General features: G+C 42.0%; 1 protein-coding gene across 1 annotated transcript; it reads right to left on the bottom strand.

Moving 5' to 3' along the window:
• Positions 1 to 4,541: 4,541 nt before the first annotated feature.
• On the bottom strand, positions 4,542 to 19,909 carry LOC142372537 (creatine kinase S-type, mitochondrial-like). The gene is made up of 5 exons (XM_075455467.1): positions 19,840 to 19,909; positions 8,648 to 8,840; positions 6,696 to 6,894; positions 4,874 to 4,969; positions 4,542 to 4,775 (listed from the first exon to the last, which is right to left on the bottom strand). The coding sequence occupies exons 2-5, from the start codon at positions 8,794 to 8,796 to the stop codon at positions 4,542 to 4,544; spliced, it is 678 nt and encodes a 225-aa protein (XP_075311582.1). The 5' UTR covers positions 8,797 to 8,840; positions 19,840 to 19,909.
• Between the last annotated feature and the right edge of the window lie 2,210 nt (positions 19,910 to 22,119).

Below are 22,119 nucleotides of genomic sequence, written 5' to 3'. Positions count from 1 at the left end.
CCGAAGGCACGCCTCTAGAGTACATGAACGCGCACGAGCACGAAGGTGCACGAGCGCTGTTCTGACAGCAAGCATCGATCACTGCCGTATTTAGTATTTAGTATATGCTAACTACACGTTTAATAATGCTAGGTGCTAGCCAAGCTGGCTCTAGTTTAGCTTCCTGCCAAGCTTCTGGGCGCGAGTAATTTGTTCACGGAGCAGGGTACGCGCACAGGGGGGAGGAGGGGGAGGGAGGAGCAGATTGCAGTTTGATAGACGGCATCAGAATCCAATCATACTGAACGGTCCGTTCAGTATGATTGGATACTGTTTTTCCTAGATTGTACGTTCTAGAGGCCACTAAAACTTTTCATATTAATGTCAAAACTTTTAATTAATTGGTTGCAATGGGGGTGTGAAGAGTATTTCAAGCAATATGTAAAAAAATGTTTCAGAAAAAGATCCCCTACCCAACCTTTAAATGAAACGTAAATGTATGTGTAATAGAGCGCTTTTTGTTGCCACCAGTGACCGTCAATACCCAGCACTTGAATCTAACATTTTATGGTTGGCCAACAATTTACACCACTTACACCATGGGTATATACGTATGCTCGCTGCCCTTTCACATGAGTTGAGTCTACTACTTAGCTCAGGTACAATGCATCATTTAACCTTTCACTCCACTGTATCATGCGCCCACAAGGGCACATGGATGTATGTAAAATCTGTAGCTTGGCGAGCTATGTTAAGCTCACCAGAGTAACTGATGCTGAACTCATAACCTGCTCCAGATAAGCTTATGTTGTTGAGTTTCAGCCTAAACTGCCTGTAGAAAGAAACCTCCATCCCCCTGATTCTGTTTCTGATGATATCCGAGACAGCAAAATCAGACAGATTGACTCTATGTTGATGTGTGACATTACAGCCACACTGAAAGTGTTAGATTAATGTTGAACAAAAGTCAGACTGATCAAGTATCTGACAGATATTTTTACTGTCATCTTTAAAGTCAATCAATGACAGTTCCCATATGCTAGGCAACTCTGAAAAAAGACTCACACCTGACACCCTCTCACATCCAAGGACAGTGTCCCTGAGTACTAAATCACAGACTAAAAAATTTATTTGCAAGACCACAAGATTTAGATTTCTAGATCAGATTAGATTTGCTAGATTTCTCTGAGATAATTTCCCCTCTTGCACTGAAATAGAATGTAGACCAATATATTGAATGGTGCTGCAATTACTTCCCACTTTTTCTCCTTCTCCATTTTGTCGTGGTACAAAACAACGTAGGAGAGACATTCATGCTGTCTCCACAATGCAATTCATTTCTCCTCATTGTGTACTGTCTAATTGAACCGTATGTTTTTTGCCTCATCCTCGTGGTCACTCATCAATTCAATTGAATTAAATTTTATTCATATAGCGCCAAATTACTGCAAATGTCATCTCAAGGCACCTCAAACATACAATTCAATTCAAGCCAATTAGAATCCAATTAATTGTAATATCAAATCAAAATCAAATTAAATTTATTTATTTAGCACATTTCATGTACAAACAATTCAAAGTGCTTTACATAAAATGAAAGCATTGCAGCAGGGAGTGGAAGAAGCATTAAAATACATAAAATAATATAAAGAGAAACAAATAAAACTAGAAAGCTGCAAGCAGCTGTATGCGGTTCCGAGATGTGCGTACATTGGGGCATGCGCTGGACACCGTAGTCGCACAGCTGTGCCCACACGCACGATACCCTCTGCGTACGTACGAGCACATAATGACCCCAATGCGGAGGGGTTTTTGAAAATTTATAGGGGGCGCCACTGAGCCATTTTGCTCCGCCCACACACGATACCCTTTACATACGTATGAGGTCGACAGGGTGGACGTGTGTGCCAAGTTTCATGACTTTGCGATGATGAAGTGTGGGACAAATTGGATAATGTATGTGGAAGTTATAAGCGACTTAATTTTTTATGGCAAGTCATAAATTTGAGGCGTTGCCACGGCCACGCCCTTTGAGGTTTGAAAAAGTTTCTCCATGATTTTTTCCCCCCATGTCTTAAAGCTGCAGTCTGCAACTCTTTTTCAAGCATAATGCCTGGAACTGTCCGGGGATTCTGAAAGTAGTACATTAAATACCCCAATACAAAAAAAAAAGAGTTCTCTAGGTCCCCTATATGTCCCGCTAGGTCCCTCCAAAGCCAGCAGGTTTGTTTACAAAATTGCAGACCGGAGCGGTAAAAGGTAACCAATCAGGTTTACGAGCTGGGCTCTGCTGCCTGTCAATCACCGATTGTGCACGCGCGATACAAGGTAGGCTATTTATCTGGACTATTGAACTTCATTTCGGGCTAGTCTACTTACTGTGTCTTCCATGATCGCAAATGACAGGTGAGTTGATGAATGAGGAGTCGTGTAGGCGCATCTGGCGTGCACGTAGACGTGCACGAGTTCTCATGTGTTTTGAAGGGGCGGGACAGGAAGTTGAATAACTTTTTATTTTTAGGTTAAAAAATAAGCATTTCTTGCATTTTGCGACTACGGAGGTCACCGTTTTCAACTTCAAGCGTTCTGATAGATCATGTAAACTCTTAAAATGCCAAAAAGTAGGACTTTACATATGACAACAACAAATCTTGCAGACTGCAGCTTTAAGAGTAACCTGGCCAAGTTTGAAGGTTTTTGCATGAAATATGTAGGAGGAGTTTGATCAAATGTGAGGTTTGGGAAAAAAAAATACGTTTACAACCACCAGTAGGTCGCGCTAAAGGTGGATGTCACTATTTTATATGTGCGCGTTCAGGCTGGGTCCAGCATTCACCGTATGAAGTTTGGGACAGATTGGATAATGTATGTGGGAGTTATAAGCGGCTTAATTTTTTTGTGGCGAGTGATGGCGAGTCATCGAACTTTGAGGCGTCGCCACGGCCACGCCCTTTAAGTTTTGAAAAAGTTTCTCCAGAAGCCTAGCAACATTAAACCCATAATGCAGCACGTTGTTGTGTTTTGAAGTTTTACGAGTAGTTTATTTTACCGTCACATTCAAATGCAAAAACTGATGTGTTTAATATGTAATGAGTGCGTGGCGGTGTTAAAAGATTACAATGTGCGGAGGCACCACATCGAGAAACACCAGACTTTCCGCGCAAACTTTCTCGAGGGATCACAGGAGAGGACTGCTAAAGTGCAGTTTGATTGCATGTTACAACAGGAGCTGTACAACCATAGTGCGGTCATGCACAGCCCACGAAAGATCTACAGCAGCCCACCTGAATATGTAATTGAGTAGCCCTGCTGTAACGTAAGCACATTGTGTCACACTAAAAAGAATCTGTGCAAAATGGGAGCTTTAAATTTTATAAAATGAGGCTTCGAGGCAGAGGAAATTCCTCTATAATTTTTTGTAATCGCGTTACTCGAGGAATCGTTGTAGCCTTACATGCGGTTGTAACAGACAAACATCAATACGGAAACAGAAAATCACATTTCTTGCTATTTTAGCTGCTAGAGAGCAGTTTTTGATACTACAAACATGTAAAACAATAACTTAAGAGTAGTAACAAAGCAGCAGACATAGAGAGTTGAATACACCTTACCAGATGCCCCTGGCGTCTGGCCAGTCTCTGGCCATGAATGCACATGTCAATAGTCGAGAGACAGGCTTGTCGAACAGGAAGTGGTCCTGCAGGTCAGGAGGGTAAAGGGAGGTTAAAGGAGAAAACAAAGGTGAACAGGGAGTTATCTATAGTTTGGAGAAAGAAGTCTGTGTTTGTCCCTATCAGTCAATAGGGACAAACACAGACTGATAGGATGGTGTGAACATGAAGGGATAAATGTAACAATTTTCTTTCTCTGGGTTGGGATTGAACCAAATGGTGTTGGCCTTACCAGATCCCCCTGGCATCAGGCCAGTCTCGGCCCATAAAAGTTGAAGTGAGTAGTGAAGAAGAAGTGATCCTTAATGTGATGCAACGTAAAATAATCAGAGCAGAACGGTCAAAACTGACTGAGGTTCATGGGACTACCTGCAGCCTCTGCAACTTCTGATGACCTTAGATTTTATTAGATTTAATTTACATTTGAATCATAACATAAATGTTGATTAACTTTTATTATACCTCCACATAAATATGTAATTGTGCCACAAAAGTATATTTCATTGTTTCAAAATAATTATGATTTCAATCAAACAAAAAATGCAGTGGACATACAAGTACACCCACACACACTCGTACACTCCCAGTCCCCTCCCCCATCTGCCCCGAAGTGTAGCGCAACGGGCACGTCCGGGGCCAGCAGCATCCCAGCCACCACAGACCCCTCCTCCTGGCCCCTCCCGCCTCAGGCAGCACCCAAGCAACAGGGGTGTAGGTTTATAAAAGGTAGAGAACTGTGTACCAACTAAGTCACCAAATGTATCATTTAGATCAAAAGTTATTTGTCAAGTTTTTCCATCACATACTGTATATGGAGTAAAATTTTGGTGTAATAAAAAAATAGTAGGGAATAAGAGACAGAAAGTGAGGCCTCGTTGTGTCTCCAGGCCATCAGAAACTCACATCAATGAGCTGCTGCTGCTCCTTCTCCGTCATATCTCCCAGGCTGTAGTAGCGTCCAGCCAGGTCCCCCTTGAGGCCGGCCAGGGCCGTCACTGTGACCCGTTCCACCTCACGACGCTCAGCCCTTGTACAGGCTGGGGGGAGGCTCAGCCCACGGAGATTGCGGCCGGTCCGGACACGGGATGACAGAACATATTTCTCATCAAACATGCCATGAGTTATCTACAGGCACACAGAGGAGAGAGGTACAAGTTTATCCATTTTCTGACTGATGTAAGAACAGAAGGTAGTAAGACAGGTGATGAGAGCAGTGGTGCGACCTTGGAAGCATCCAGGTCAGAGGGATGTTTCATGGTTCTTGGGTCATAGCCGTTGTGCCTCTCTTTAATGACAGGGTCAAAGAGCTCAGCAAACACCTGGAGACAAAAATGTATATCCTCATTTGTAAGTCGCTTTGGATAAAAGCATCTGCTAAATGCATAAACATAAAAAGAAGTCAAGGGTGAGGGCTGAAAAATCAAGATCTGATGATACAACCAAATAAAACTCCATCAACATCCACACATACAGTGCAGGCAAGTAAAACTGTTTCAGTTTGAGTGGGCAAGATTTTTCTTGTATTGATTTACAGACAAATGGAAAGTATTCAGCTTATTACCGTACAATCAAGATGTTTAAAGGGGAACTGCGGTATTTTCAACATTAAGCCTCTTTTCTGAGATGTCTGCAATGTTTTAGAACCCCCCCTCACCGCTTTTTTTAATTTTACTGCTGTCTCCGGTATTTGCCTAATTTTGATTCATCTCAACCTGCTTCAGTATGGCACGTCATGTGCATGTCCTAAAAGTTCCGTAAAAGCACCATAAACGTCCGTTTTCAAAATCATCAACTCACCGGAGTGGTTACTGGTGTGCACTGGTAATCCATTTCAAATTTCGTTGCGAAAAGTTGCTTCTGTCGTGTTTTATTTGGCAGCTCGTTCATGCTCGAACTATTTTCTTAGCCACCTCACAGCCGTGGATAAACTTCCGCTCAGCAGTTGAATCTGACTTGCTATACTCCACACCACTTGATGGCGGAGTAATATCAACGAACATCCAGTCTTCCATAGAACTCAATGGGATTTACAAAATGTCAAATAAAACACGACAGAAGCAACTTTTCGCAACGAAATGTGATATGGATTACCAGTGCACACCAGTAACCACTCCGGTGAGTTGATGATTTTGAAAACGGACGTTTATGGTGCTTTTACAGACCTTTTAGGACATGCACATGACTTGCCATTCTGAAGCAGGTTGAGATGAATCAAAATTAGGCAAATACCGGAGACAGCAGTAAAATAAAAAAAAACGGTGAGGGGGGTTCTAAAACATAAAAGAGGCTTAATGTTGAAAATACCGCAGTTCCCTTTTGATGTGGAAGATAATCTGTAGTAGACAGTAATTTTTTGGAAATAAATTAGTGGCTCTTTGAGCCATTGACAAAACTCTACATTTTGAAAAATGTTGATGATCTGAAGACAGTTTGTGAGTCCAGAGGAGATGAGTATGGTGGTCATCAGCTGAGCAGTGAAAGTGTATTCAAGAGATGAGAGAAGATATTTACAAAAGTGGTCTTAGCACAGATCCTTGAGGAACACCTTTGCTTAATAAAGTGGATAATTTCCCTAAACTCACACTTATTTGTCCAATCTTAAAACCATGTGGGGGAAATTAAAACCAGAGGAATGTGGTAATGTTGACTCTAATGTTCGCCAGATGTTTAGTAGCTCTGAAGGAGACCCGAGGTCCAAGAGGATGAAGATGGTGAGAAGGGCAGATAAGACATCATTCATGACTTTGACTCTGTGCCGATTGGGACTTTTTATTATTTCATTAGTTTGTGTTATTAGTAATTCTTTCATCAACTAATTAATTTCCTTTTGCTGAAATGTTTGAGCGGATGGAACAAAGGAGATATTTTAATGATTGATGCACAAACTGATATACAAAAAGTTAGGATTGTTTATCCAATCAACTCACCATTTCTATTTGACTTATTTCTACTTGTCAGAGAGATGCAGATAATTGGTTCTATGTTTATGTTACAAAGTCACCTTTATTGGCCTGTTATTAATAAAAGGGCTTTGACTTGTGATACCTCATAGCTCTCCTCGTCACCGGCCACGCAGCCCACAGACATCATAAAAGGATGGCCTGGGTTGTCGACTCCGGTTTGGATGCACTGGTCCAGGGTCCAGTTGTTGGGGGTCAGCTTGTCCCTCAGTTTGGCGTAAATAGCTGGAGTCAGGAATTTGGCCATGCAGTTGTTGTGTTTTCTCAGGTCAGGAAAGTCAGAACTACAAGAGAGGAAGAGTTGGAAAGAGTTTGTTTTTCCCATTTAAACTATAAAAGGCACTCCAGTGATATTCTAATTTTCAATTTGGTCATTTTATATCAATAATACGTAAAACTACCAGAAAATAAATCAGATCATAAAGCCTGTCATCAATTGATTGATTTTAACAAGTCAGAAATTGTCACTTTAATATTTTCAGTCCACTCTTTAGTTTCGGAAGTTCAGTGTTTGGCAACAATCAGGTCCTGATGTGAGTGATTTAAAGCTGCAGTGATTAATTTGGCCACCCGGGGGCAGTGCACTATAAGGGATGCTGGAAGTCAATTAAAGATTGGGGAAGGAGGAAGAAGGCTTATATAAGATGTCATATAAGTTACTGTGAGTTATTCATGATATTATTTTAAATTCAAACAGAAAACATTTGAATTCACTTTTAGAGCATTTCACACTAGAAAAGAGGACAAGTTTAAATCCCAACATGCTGTGGGGTATGCTATCCTCTATTCAAATCAAAAGGCATTTCAAAGAAACAGTTCAATTCAAGCCAACTCCTAATCAAGTCAAATCAAACAAATTAAAATCCAAATTAGTCCAACTCCAATTCATGCAATGCCGTTTCTTTAAAAAGTTAAAAAGATAAAGAAACCAACAGATTCCATCAAAACATCAGAGAAAAACTTCCCTTATCGAAACAAGAACAGTACTGAGTTATTTTCCACTATTCTAAGTTCATACCAAAAATACATGTTTATTAGTAACAAGAAGTTTGAGTAGAAACAGAAAAAAGGCCATTTAGACTTTTTAAACACACGCAAACACACCTGGAAAACTCTGAATAACTCTGAACGCGGCTTTACAAAACACGATTTCCTAAAAGACCAGAATAAAAAATGAAACAACCTCTCATTCACATTCATTGCAGGGAGGAAAAATTCACATATTTAAGGTATTTAAAGCTGAATAACGTCATAAGCACCACCTCACAAAGACGTTCATGGTTTTAAAAAAAAAACCTAAACTACATTGTATATCCACATGTATTTCAGGAAATAATCTTCACAGTATTTATGGTAACCTATCGAGGTGTTAGGTCTCCATGTGCTGCCAGAACAGCTCCAGTGTGCCTTGGCATTGATCGTACAAGTGTCTGGAATTCCTCTTAAATGGCAGAACAACTTTCCTTCAAAAGATATTCCCATTTGGTGTTTTGATGATGGTAGTTGAGACCAACAGGTGGGTCCAAAATCTTCCTTAGCTCTTAATAAGGGTTGAAATCTGTTGACTGCAAAGGTCATAAAATCTGATTTGAACTTTTTCATACTCATATGAGACCATCTAGTGACCCTTCATACCCTTTGGATGAGGGTATCCCGGTAGACACTTCATCCAGCAGGATATAAAAGTTACATCTTAGAATCATGCAGGACGTTGCCAGTGTACCCACCATGACTCCCTGCACTAATTCATACTGTCAAATATTCACTTGCAGTCAGCTGATGGAATCCACACAGTCAGGCTAATCCTCAAAGTGTATTACTACTTCACCCTTAGTGAATGAGTTCAGAAAGGGTCCACAGATGTCACCTTCTAGTTGTGGAAACACATGCGTCACTCCTCTGAAATGTGCAACTGATGTGTCGCACGTAGTCACTTTCTGTATGGTCAAAGCAGATCATTCCAGAGCATTCACTGACTCATCAAGGTCATCCGTCCACTGCACTCCACATGGTGGCGTTGGTGTTGCCCTGTCTTACCTGGGAGGGTAGAGCTTCTTCCTCGTCTCAGCAGCCAGGGAGCCATTCTCACTCATCAATAAGCCGGTCGCCATTGTTCCTGCTCCCAAGCTGGCCAGCAGCACAGCCGTGTTGCGGCCAGAGATCATTCGTCTGAAAGAGCTTGCCATCTTTCTTCTTGATGGGTAACTCGTGTATCTCAGTAGAAAAAGAACTGGACATGAAAAAATAGAAAAGAAAACGTTTTATTCATACTTTGCATATAACAGAGTAGAAATACTACAGTCGTACCAGAGCAGCTGTTTCATTCATGTTTAATTCTAACTGTTCTTAATCAGTCTTAATGATCCAAGCTTGTTACATTGCCGGTATAACTTTTTAATACTTCTAAACAAAATGTTCTGGAAAAAAATATTTTCTAGATTAAAAACGATCAAGCAGTGAAGTACTTCCCCAACAAATTTCTCAATTAGTCCTCCAACGTTTCACCACCTTCAGTACAGCTCATAACGGTGTCCTCTAGAGTACCACCTCTACAACGTAAGAGGGGAAATATGACTGTACTGTCCCCCATCCTCTTCACTCTGTACACCGCAGACTTCTGCAACAACTCTGGATGGTGTCACATCCAGAAGTTTGCAGATGACACAGGCATCATGGTGTGTATCAGAGACAACGAAGAGGAGGAGTACAGGAGCTTGGTGAGGAACTTTGTTGTCTGGTGCCATATGAACAATCTGCAGCAAGACCTCAAAGACTAAGGAACTGGTAATCGACTTCGGGAGGGACAGACCCAGTCCTAGACCAGTTCTGTTAGGAACGGAAGAGGTGGAGGTGGTGAAAACCTATAAATATCTTGGGCTGTGGCTAGACAACAGGCTGGACTGGACGAGCAACACGAGGTAGCTGTACAAGAAGGCCCAGAGCAGGATGTATTTCCTGAGGAGGTTGAGATCTTTCAACATCTGCAAGAAGCTCTTGGGGATTTTTTACCAGTCTGTCGTCGCCAGCGTCTTGTCCTACGCTGTGGTGTGCTGAGGGAGCACCTCAAAGGGAGACTTCTCCAAGCTGGAATACCTGATCAGGCGGGCCGGCTCCGTGGTTGGCACGAATCTGGACCCTCTGACGACAGTGGCAGAGAGGAGAACAATGCACAAACTCTTGGCTATACTGGACAATGCCAGCCACCCTCTGCACACTGTCATCAGCAGCCAGAGAAGCCTATTCAGCGAGAGGCTGCTTCTCCCCAAATGCAGGACCAACGGACTGAGGAACTCCTTTGTCCCCCGTGCCATCAAACTGTTTAACTCCTCACTGGGGGGAAGGAGGGGTAACAGAAGTACAGAGGGACTGTAGGACAGGTGGCAGTCAGTCGTCTGTCTAACCAACAGTGCAAAAACGTGCAATAATCTCTGTGGTGGGCAATAATCTTACTTTCATCATTTTGATCTTACTTTATACTTAAATTTATATTTGTATTATTATTTATTAGCATCATTATTATTATTACTATTATCTTTATATGGGTGCTGGTGTTGGGAGTTTTCCACTTTTGTCTCTTCTGTACATTTCTGTATATAACAGTGCTGAGCATGAGTGAGATGGAGATTTCAATTTCCCTGAGGGAACCTCCCAAAGGGATTAATAAAGTCGTCTATCTATCTATCTATCTATCTATCTATCTATCTATCTATCTATCTATCTATCTATGACTGGTTTGAGCATTTTCACATCAGAGCAGACGTCATTTTCAAGTCTTTGGTTTAGGAAGCCACAAAGTCCTGCTGTTAAGGGCTAAGGGCTGTGTTTTCAACCATGTGACTTTCTATGATCTGAGATTGGGACCAACATACGTTCAACACTTTATTGTAACACTCTTGTCATTTCATTAAATTAAAGTCGAAATATAATCCAATCCAACTTTATTTGTTAAGCACTTTAAAATAACCACAGTGCACCAAAGGGCTGTACAGGGTGAATAAAAACAAAATAAGATAAATAAAATAAAATTTAATTAAATGAAAGTCAACATCTCACATAGTGTTAAAAGCCAAGGAAAAAAGATGCGTTTTAAGAAGGGATGTAAAAACAGACAGAGAAGAGGGCTGTCTGATGTGCAGAGGCAGATTGTTCCAAAGTTTTGGAGCTGCAACTGATCCCCTCTGACCTTCCTCTTAGTTTTTGGCACAATCAGGAGCAGCTGATCAGCTAACCTGAGAGAGTGGGAGGGTGCATAAGGGTGAAGAAGCTCAGAGAGGTAGGGTGGGGCAAGACCATTGAGAGATTTAAAAACAGATCCTGGAGTGAATGGGCAGCCAGTGGAGTGAGGCTAAAATGGGGGAAAGTTGCTCATATAAGCAGCAGTTAAATCTAAAAGCATCAGAATAATACAGTCACCAGAGTCAGTAGCTAAAAAGATATCATTAAAAACTCTTCAAAGTGCTGATTCGGTGCTGTGTAAGCTTTTAAAACTAGACTGGAAAACCTTGAGAATGCTGTGTTCTTTAAGAAAGGCCATTAATTGACAGTGGACTATCTTTTCCAAGTTTTTTCTTAAATAAAAAGTAGTTTGGAGATTGGCCTGAAATTGGTAAGAACTGAAGGATCTAGACTAGGTTTTTTTAAATCAATGGTTGAACTACCGTGTGCTTAAAATTTTCAGGGACTACACTTGAGGACAGACTGCTATTCATGACAGCAGTGACAGATGGCCCTATAGTGGGGAAAACCTCATTAAATAATCGAGGAGGCACAGCATCATCTGGAGAACCTGAAGGAAGGGGTGGGCGATATGTATCGTTTGCGAAATTATCGTGAATGTTGTTTTGACGATGAGTAATTTTGCAATATCGAGATACAGGCAAAAAAAAAAAAAAAAAAAATTTTTTTTTTTTTCAATCGCCAAAAATCAATAAAGTGCGGCGCCAGTGGTCCTCTGCCCTTACCACGCGCTGCTTTGAACGCTCTAATTTTTTCAAAGTAAACGCTTCGGACCCCGCGGTACACTCAGCTAAGAATATCGAGGGGGCGCCGAGAGGCAGGGGCTGGGACAGCGAGAGGCCGGGGCTGGGACAGCGAGAGGCCGGGGCTGGGACAGACGGTAGCTCGCCTCGCGGCGGATCGTCAGCTCGATCCCGAGATCCAACAACGAGCTTTTTAACTGCAGCAGCTTTAAGATACGCTATTGGAGCTGGAATTACCGCGGCTGCTGGCACCAGACTTGCCCTTCAATTGATCCCCGTTAAAGGATTTAAAGTGTCCTGTATTGTTATTTTTCGTCACTACCGGCTCCCCGAGTCGGGAGTGGGTAATTTGCGCGCCTGCTGCCTTCCTTGGATGTGGTAGCCGTTTCTCAGGCTCCCTCTCCGGAGGGAGAAGTAGCCTGAGAAACGGCTCGAGGTTATCAGTCACCAAAGCGGCCGGAGCAGCCCGGGGTGCCGCTTGGGTTTTGGGTCTGATAAATGCACGCTTCCCCAAAGGTCAGCGCTCGTTTGCATGTATTAGCTCTAGAATTGCCACAGTTATCCAAGTAACGGTAGAGCGATCAAAGGAACCATAACTGATTTAATGAGCCATTCACAGTTTCACTGTACCAGCCGTGTGTGCTTAGATTTGCATGCTTATGTTCATTTTATTGTGATCTTAACGCAAGTTTGAATTTTTTTTTAAATATCGTCAAAATATCTTTATCGTGAAAATCCTAAAAAATAGAGATATTTTTTTTTGCCCATATCGCCCACCCCTACCTGAAGGCTTAAAACGACCAACAAGCTCCTATAAAAAGGAGTCACTGGCTCAAACTGCTTAAAAACAGCAGAGCAAGGAACAGAAATGGAAGGGTCGTAAGCAGGAAATGAGATAACAGCTCTAGTAAAAGAGACTTTATCAATAAAAAAGTGCAGAAAGTTCTCACAAACAGTAGTGGAGGCCTCCATACAGACAGTCTGCGGGGCATTAAGAACTGAGTTCATAGTCTTAAACAGAACACGGGGCTTTGTGACAGTCTGACAGGATAATGTCAGAGAAATATTTTCTTTTTGCATCTTTCCCTGTTCGCTGATAATGACTCCAGCAGTCTCTTCTCAGCTCTACGGCACTCGCATCTGACAGTATGAGTCATGTCATTTAGCCAGAGTTCAGGTTTAGTTTTAGGCTGCCTGGTTTTCAATGGAGCCACATTGTCCAAAACAGTTTGGCAAGTGGAGTGAAACCGTGAGCTAAGCTCCTCTGTACTGCACACTGACTCGGAAAACGCAATTCTGATTAAAAGCAGCTGAGAAATGAACACCAGTGGAAGGGTTAACAGGGCTCAAGTTTTGAATGCAGGAATGAGACCAAAAAGCATGACTTGAGCGAGACTTGAGAGCCCTGGTTAATGATGCGACAGCGACGAGCAGCAACGGCGCCAGATTTAACTGTGTTCCAGTCAAGAGCAACCTCAAATAAAACAGGCACGTGGTCAGAAAACACTGCGTCACAAATCTCAAGGTTAAAAACAGGCAAACCATGTGATAAAATGAGATTAAGTGTGGGTCCAGACACAGACTGCACAAGATTATGAGTCAAAGAGGTCCAGGAAGTCCTTAACCATTGGCTTATCAGGACAAAACACGTGAACATTAAAATCCCCGACAATAAGGACATGGTCATATTTGGGCATGATTTCAGCCTGGAAATCAGAAAACCGTGTTTAGTCGCATAATGACGCTTCAGATTATATTCCTTCAGAACTGCAAGTTTCTCCTTGCATACAAGGCAGATCGCATTTCCACCAAAGTCAACAAAAAAATACTGCAATGTCCATCTTTCTTGAAATTGTCTGTGTTCATCATCCTCCTTTCTTTTAGTTTTGGAAAGCAACATCTTTCGTTTCTTTTTCTTCTGCTACTACAACTTTTGAAATCCTCTTTCATTATCTGTTCTGGAGCGCCCCACCGGACGGCTCCCGACCTGCTTAACAAAAACTGCAATTACTGTACAATTATTTTGCATTTATTATATATAAATATATTTCAATAGAATGATTTTTGTATAAAGTACCCTAAGGGCCATATTGCATTGTATTTTTGACGTCAAGTTGCGGGCCGTAAGTGGGGGGTACACAGGGCGGAATGACTCGCAGGTTTGAGACCCCTGCTTTAAGATAAAAGCGTACGCACTTTTTCATGTCAACCATCAGATGTATCAAGAGTGAAATGACCGTGGATCTGTGCGCTGCCTCACGCCAACTTCATGGCTGTCATACGCACTTTTCTACAGCTGTTGATTCTTTGACGACACTTAAGAGGGGATGCTGGGAAACTGTTGTAGTAAATATGAGGGATGGTCGCCGAGCCGATGCGGACATGATTGATGAAGAACTCTGCTGACACGGACTTAATCGAACATAGAAACCTTTATTGCAGTCATCAGGTCTGTCTCGAATTTACAGAAAAGATGCATCAAGTCTGGAGAGAGTGGCTCAATTGTTCAAATGGAATCTATTTTGTCAGATAGGTCTGTTACATTAGATACATGTGCAGGGGTAGACTGGGACAAAAAAAAAATAAATAAATAAATAAAATAAAATAAATCTGCCCTGGCATTTTAGACTAGACTGGCCCACCACATTGCACAACATAAACATTGTCAGTGTTTTTTTTTTTGGTGTACTGAATGTATGTACCAACTGTGCAAATTTTGAAAAAATAAATACCTTGAGGCATGGAACGGGTTAATGGAAATTAGTGAGAGTGGACACTTAAAATACTTCCAAAACATTAATTTATTAACACTATTGTGACTTTCTTTCATTGCCCTTATCCATCTTAATGGAAACTGCCACCTGCCTTTTGGCAAAACCTCATTTAGCCTTGGTCTAGCCAAGGCTACTCTACCTCAACTCAACTCTACTCAACTTTATTTATATAGCCTTTTAACAGCCGTGGCTGAAACAAAGAGCTGTACAACACAAAATACAAGGCATAAAACACAAGAACAATGCAAAAACAACAAACAACAACCATATTAAAACAATAACAGAAACAGAGTCTCATGCTGGGTTAAAAGCCAGGGAATAAAAATGCGTTTTAAGACGAGTTTTAAAAATGGGCAGTGAAGGGGTTTGTCTGATATACCCACAAACAATGATCACATCTAATGATGACATTTGCATGCTACATTCTGTTATTGTTGGTGGATAGTGGTTTTAAGGTTCTCGCATTGAAAAGTGTTCAGTTCAGGGTGGAAGACATAGACGTATTAGCCAAACCTAGGCTTATTTTCCCATGCACTCAGTGTAGGCTAGAAAATTCATCATTAGCCGCTAGTGGTAGCATGAAGTTTATGGGTAGCAGCACCTGTGTTTACTATACAAACTAACTTGACCATGGAACATTAGCCAACATAATTTTATTGGGGTTATGTTATTTTATCATATTCATTAAGGGGTAGGTTGGTTTATCCCATCATTACATAGTTTGGGGCTCTGAAAACTGTCCAGTTTACTCCAGGTTCTAATACTGCAGCGGCTGCATTGACCTGTTTACTGCTCGATTCGCCGTCGCCTCCACCACCACCACCATATTTGACATCAGTCACCGGAGCAGATGAAGAGCCTGCTGTTGCGAACATGTCAGTGAGTTTGACACATTTCGCAGCGTCGCTTCAAGTTCACGTTTCTTTTTGTCGCGCAGTTTCTCTGCGCCTCCCTTGCGTTTCCTATCCATCACTAATGCCCCTTTTCCTCCGAACATTTTTGTACCAGTGCAGCTCTACACGGTCCCACTCTACCCTGATTGGGAGCTTTTCCACCGCGGGTTGAAGGTGGGACCAGTTACAATTTTTCGCCCTGGCTAGTACCTGCTTCAGAGGTGGGTCTATTCGGGACTAGTCGGTGCTAAAACATCACGTGATCAGTGCTGTCCACTGATTGGTCAGGTGAAATTACGTCATACACGCAACGAAGCTCGGGGAGCTTTAAATAATCACCCGCCGTATGAAAACACACCTGCGAGAGCAACAGAGACTAAACAGAATTGCGAAGATGGAAGACCAGAGAAGGAAAGCCAACCCATGGACGATGAGCGAGGTGCAGACCTTTCTGTGTGTGGTGGCCGAGGACCGCATACAGAAGGAACTGGACGGAGCGACACGAAATGAGAAGGTGTTCCAGGTTAGCCATCAGCTTGGCTGATGGCTAACCATGGCTATCACCGGAATTCTCAGCAGTGCCGAGACAAGCTGAAGAGTGATTACCGGCAGGTAAAGGACCACAACTGCCGGAGTGGGTCAAACCGAAAGACATGGAAGTGGTTCGACCAAATGGACGGCATTTATGGTCACCGCCCGGCGAACGGCGTGGATTCGGCGACGTCTTTGTTGGAGGCGATGGAAAATGGTAAGTGTTGTTCTTATCCCCTTGGTGCAACGCTTATATCTTAACAAATGCATATTTTATATCGTAACAAATACATGTTCAGTCTTTAACTTGTATAAAACCAGGGCTCTCAAGTCTCACGCAATGAGCGTGAGACACACGCATTTCAACAAGTTCACACGCTCACACGCCACACATGCCATTTCTCACGCTGAGAAATGATCAACTTCGTCGCACAGAAATTCTAATGGCCGATACTATAAACGAGTCAATGGCAGGTTACTGTGCGCTCCTACAGCTCAGAACTATAGCTCTGGTACAGCTGTCTTGATTTAGCAACCCATCAGCAAATCACAAAATAGAATTTCTCAGCCAATCAGAAAACAGAATTTCTTGTTGCCGGGTGTAAAATAGCTTTCAGCTGCAAGCACGCGTCCCATGAATGCACAGCGGACATAGCCTCTTATGCTCTGAATGCGTGCAGAAGTTGTAGACGAGCTGGAGGTGGAAGAGAACCGTCAGGATCATCAGCAGGTCATATCTTCATTTATTTGAATCTTTTATTAGTTACTATAGTTTTCCTACTCCTTGTAAAAGACCAATACCTGCCGATTAAAGTGTTTGTTGGAGTAGTAGACCTAAATATTCAGCACACACCCTTTGACATGAACAACTTAATGAAAAATGAAAAATATGTATGAGTGTAATTAGTGGTTAATTTTTTTCAAAGGTGACTGGTATGAACAGATTCCCAATAAGGCTATCTACAATTGCCAAACTGGTATTAGTTCTGCCACACTAAAATGCTGATGCAGAGAGGGTTTTTTCCATGGTGGGGCTCAATAAAACCAAGACCAGGAACACTTTGTTTCTGAATGGAACTCTGTCATCCATCATGACTGTGAAAATGGCTGACATTGAGCCACAGGGCTGTAAATGGGAGCCCCCAATATCAGTCATCAAGCATCAAAATATGCCACAAACACTTACAACAACACTCATAAACAAACACACACAGAGAGGGACTGCTCAAGGGGCCCATTTGGGGTTATGTTTGTTTTTCTTAATTTAATTTGTCTGTTTTTTCATTTGTTAAGACTTTGCATACCTAAAACAATTTATTTTAAAATATAGCAGAATTTAGTGTAAAAGTGAAGATTTGTGATTTTGGTATAAATAAAACAATTTCTTTGTTCTTTAAGTAGCTAGTTTATGGGATGGGATACTGCAAGGGACCAGCCCCCCCCCCCCAAAAAAAACCCGAAAGAAACCCAGCCGCGCACACGGCCCGGCCCCTGCCCCGCCCGAATCTCACTCCAAGCAAACTTGAAAACTTGAGAGCCCTGATAAAACGTTACACAGGTGTCTCATGTAAGTAGTTCTGAGTGAGCTAGCAAACAACGCTGTTTTGGAAGGCTAGCACAGTGTCTCACCTATGCGGTTACGTGTATGTGTTTCGTATGTTCACACTTTCTTTTTTTTTTTTTTTCCCCTCAAGACTCGGTTTGTGCAACCGATGAGTGTTTGGTTGCTGAGGTCAGCGAAGATCCTCCAATCCTGCAGGCTTCCTGAATCTTTTGCTTGGAATCGCAATCAGCAGCTGAGAAAACAGCTGCTATCTGCATTCCACCGGCACCAACACTGGCGTCGACGCCTGTATCTGAGACTACTCCTGCTGTTTACTTTTGTACTGTATTTTTTAATAAAGAGCTTGGTTTAACTAAACAATATGAATTGTCAACTGCATTACACATTACACTCCATCGTTGTGTTTACTTTTGACTAACCGCGGCGTGACACTTTGTAGTCACCTGAAACCGACGTCACGTTAGTGGTGAACGGGCCGACTCCGCCCACTTCCAGGTCACGGTTTGGGTGGAAAAGGAAATGTTACTGGTGCCGTGTCGTGTGGTGTAGTGTCGGGCTATATCGAACCGAGTAGAGTAGGGCTAGCTTGGCGGTGGAAAAGGGGCATAAGTGAACAGGGTCTAGTGACGCTGGATAGCAGTGTGGGCGGGATAAACGGTTGTCTGTTAAAGTTGCCTGTGCACTCAACGCCACGCAATAGGATGGCGCAACAACCAATCAGAGCGTCGTCCCACCAACGGAGCAAGCTGGTAAATTAAACTTTTACCGTACCCGGTGAGCAAAACTCCGAAAACGTCCTTTTTTTTCAAGAAAAACTTAAGTGCTGTTCGTCTCGCAAAGAAAAATTTACATTTAAATCTTCTAGAGTCGCTGCCAAAGCCAACTCGAAAGACTGTTCGCTGGGCGCAGCCATTTTTTACCTCTCTCTGGAACTACACACTGAAACGTAGCACCTCTGTAGTCACTAGGTAGCCCGGCCCGACAATTAAGTTTCGATTTTCAGCCTCGCAAAACGACCACAAGTGAGTAGACTTGCCCGGGAGCAAATTCAATTTGCGGTCGCTAGGGGCGTCTAAATTTCTAGGCTAATCTCTACTTGAAATGCTCTATAACTTTAAGTACACTTAAAATGGTTGAGTTATTACAACAGAAGGTATTTTTTAAGTGGATTAAATTGATTTTAATTCATTAACAGTAATTATAGTTCGCACAGATTCATACATCTGGATATATTTGTGCGTAGGAGGGCATTTGGGTTTGAGCGCACGCCATGTTTCAGTAGGAAATTCACGCAAGTCTTGAGGGCCTCATGATGAGTCCCCTGGTCCGGGCAGGTGAAGACAGGTGAAGCAGGGGTAAAAGGAGAAGGATTCTAGGGCCCCATGATCAAGAGGGGCCCAGAGAGGCCCTAATAAAATTATAATACTGACAAAAAATAAAATGACACTAAGTTATTAACTAACTTATAATCACAAATATATTTTATTTACAATTTACTGGTAACAATAACTTTATTTGTTTTGGAAACATTACGTATATGTTTTGTATTTTTCAGGTAGTCTAATTTAGAGTTTAGAATCAGAGTATCAGTGTTGCGGCAAATAATTTAATTCCATTGGATTCCTTGTTCTCAGTGTTACCTAACTCAACTGTCATGTTTTTCTTTTTTCACAAATATGGGAACGATAGTAAGAAATACCATTAAAATGCATAGTTTTATGTAAAATAGCATCACAAATTTTCGCCGACCTCCTGGCCGGCTGTTTGGGGGCCCAGTAAAAATTATTTTCATGGGGCCCAAAATCCCTAGTGGCGCACCTGGGTCTGTTACATTTATGATACACGCGTAAAAACAACACACACACGCACACACACACACACGCACACACGTTGTTTATCACATCCAAACAACATGACGAGGACGGTGGATGGCCTGCTCATGTCACTAATAACTGGCTAATTATACTTGGTCGCGTGGAAGTACAACTAGATATGTGAAGATAAATATGAACTATTTCTGGATGTCGGGATTTCCTGTGGGAGCTCTGTCACTCAGCGCTGCCATATTTAACCTGTGACCACTAATAAATACTTTGTTTAATTTAAGATGACTCCAGCTTCAAATGTAAGAATCGGGCTAACAAACCTCACCATCTGGAGCCAGGGTGGGGCACAGGTGCTGGGATTCCCGATGGGGGCAAAGTTGTATGTCCATTATAATTTGACTTTACTGAATCTTTTGCTTGGAATCTAAGATCTAGAAGTGTCTGGCGATTGTACACCAGCAGGGAGTTGACATTAAGAGTTAAAAGTGACACAAACATACACACACAGCATTAGGCGCGACAGACGGCAGGTCATACTATTTTGAAATCCTCAATCCTCAAATAATTAACAATTAATAATTTCCCCCTTTTAAACATGATCACTGAAACGTCCAATGACAGGCTGATTAATGTAAGATAAATAAGAAAAGAGGACACAGTACCTGAAAGAAAGCTGTTGCCTTTTGATGAAAGGTTGCTGTTAAAGAGCTTTTAAGTTCCTCTCAGCCAGGCTCCTCCCTCACAGGTGGGAGAATCATAAATTCAAACACAGACACTTATAAACCAACACGTTGTTTTGAGTTACACAAATACATAGGTATTTACCTTAGGGCAGTCCCGGCGGCATGGGCGGGCATTACAGGTTATCAAATCAAATCAAATTTATTTATATAGCACATTTCATGTACAAACAGTTCAAAGTGCTTTACATAAAATAAAAGCATTGCAGCAGGGAGTGGAAGAAGCATTAAAAATACATAAAATAATATTAAGAGAAATAAATAAAATCATTTAAATGAATTTAAAAACAAGCAACAGTCTAGATAAGTTAAAAGATATTTCATGCATAGACACATGAGAACAGAAATGTCTTTAACCTGGATTTAAAATGTCTCCATTTGGTGAAAGTTTAATCTCCACTGGCAGTTTGTTCCACTTGTTTGCAGCATAACAGCTAAATGCTGCTTCTCCATGTTTAGTCTGGACTCTGGACTGGACCAGCTGACCTGAGTCCTTGGATCTCAGAGCTCTGCTGGCTTTATATTCTCTCAACATATCACAGATGTATTTTGGGACTAAACCGTTCTGGGATTTGTAAACCATCAGCAGGCTTTTAAAATCTATTCTGTGACTGACTGGAAGCCAGAGTAAAGATTTTAAAACTGGTGTGATGTGTTCAGATCTCTTAGTCCGGGTTAAAACTCCAGCAGCAGCGTTCTGGATGAGCTGCAGATGTTTAATGCTCTTTTTGGGAAGTCCAGTTAAAAGAGCGTTACAGTAATCGAGTCTACTGGAGATGAATGCATGGATGAGTTTCTCCTGGTCTGTTTGGGAGAGGAAACCTTTAATTCTGTTGATGTTTCTGAGGTGGTAAAAAGCTGCCTTGGTGACAGCTTTGATGTGGCTGCTGAAAGTCAGATCTGAGTCTATCAACACTCTGAGGTTACGAACCTGGTCAGTGATTGTAAGGTCCCGAGTCTCAAGATATTTACCAACGCTGACCCTCTTCTCTTTGCTACCAAACAGAATGATCTCAGTTATACACAGTAACACTCAATACAATGCATGGAGTCCATGGAGCAGCATGGAGCAGCCCATGCAGTCAGCTGTGCCCGCCCTGGACTAAAAGCACTAAAAGTTTTTCTGTTTATTTTATTTGATTTTATTTGGGTTTTGTTTTTTTCGTCGGAGTAGCCATCTTCTATTGAACCTATCTATCTTGATTTGCCAATCATACAATCCAACCAACGAATAAATGTTGGATTGTGTTAGCCAATTACAAAGGGTTATGGTCACCGGTAGCCAGAGCTGTAAATTGCCGCTTATAAACATGGATATACGAAATTATTTACACAAAAATACAAGAACAAGTGATGGTGCGGACGGGAGCGAGCAGGAAGCAGTGCCATACAGCTCCACTTCTACTGGAAACGTAAGCACCGAAGTCAACAGTCACATTGGAGTTAAAGGGATAGTTCGCCTCTTTCGACATGAAGCTGTATGACATCACATACTAGCAATATTATTTATGAACATCTTCTTACCCCCTGCTGCGTCCTGTGAGCAGAGTTCCAGCCTCGTTTTGGTGTGGATGAAGGTAGTCCGGCTAGTTGGCTGGGGCCACAAAAATAAAGCATTTTGTTTCTCAAAACAATATGCGTTCAAAAGAGTAATACATTTGCATCACAAAATCGTTGTTCAGGAAAAAGTCAGACCTCACAATCGGTTGGCGCTATTTTCTCTCCCTTCAAATCACTGCCTGCTGCCGCCTGCCCTGTTACGGTGTTTGCTGCTCGGAAGCAGGGGAGTGCTCGGTCTGCACTTCGGTCTGCACGGTCTACACAGCCCGTAGTGATACAAACTAGTTCCACAGTTCTTTGACAATGCATTGTGCTCAGAAATGTTTTCTTGTATGCTGACAATCGTTTAGAAAACATCAGCCGGTGAAACAGTCCAATCAATTTGGACTTTTCAGCTTATTGTTTTGGGGAAACAAGTAACATTTATGGTTGACTCTGGGCAGACCTGGCTGCAGAAACAAATTTAGAGGGGGGGCAATACATTTTTTCAGGGGGGCACACTGTTTCAACGTGCATTTTATCTGCCTCAGGCTGAACAGTGGCTCTGTGGCCACTTCTACAGTATTGATCAATCATTTTCTCTCACTGAAAATAGGCATTCATCCTAAAATATATAAAAAACAAACAAAAAACAAACTAAAT

The sequence above is a fragment of the Odontesthes bonariensis genome, chromosome 22 (genome assembly GCF_027942865.1).
Source record: "Odontesthes bonariensis isolate fOdoBon6 chromosome 22, fOdoBon6.hap1, whole genome shotgun sequence".
NCBI classification, from domain to species: domain Eukaryota; kingdom Metazoa; phylum Chordata; class Actinopteri; order Atheriniformes; family Atherinopsidae; genus Odontesthes; species Odontesthes bonariensis.
The sequence above is the reverse complement of the archived record's forward strand: the minus strand, read 5'-3'. Positions and strand labels throughout refer to the sequence as shown.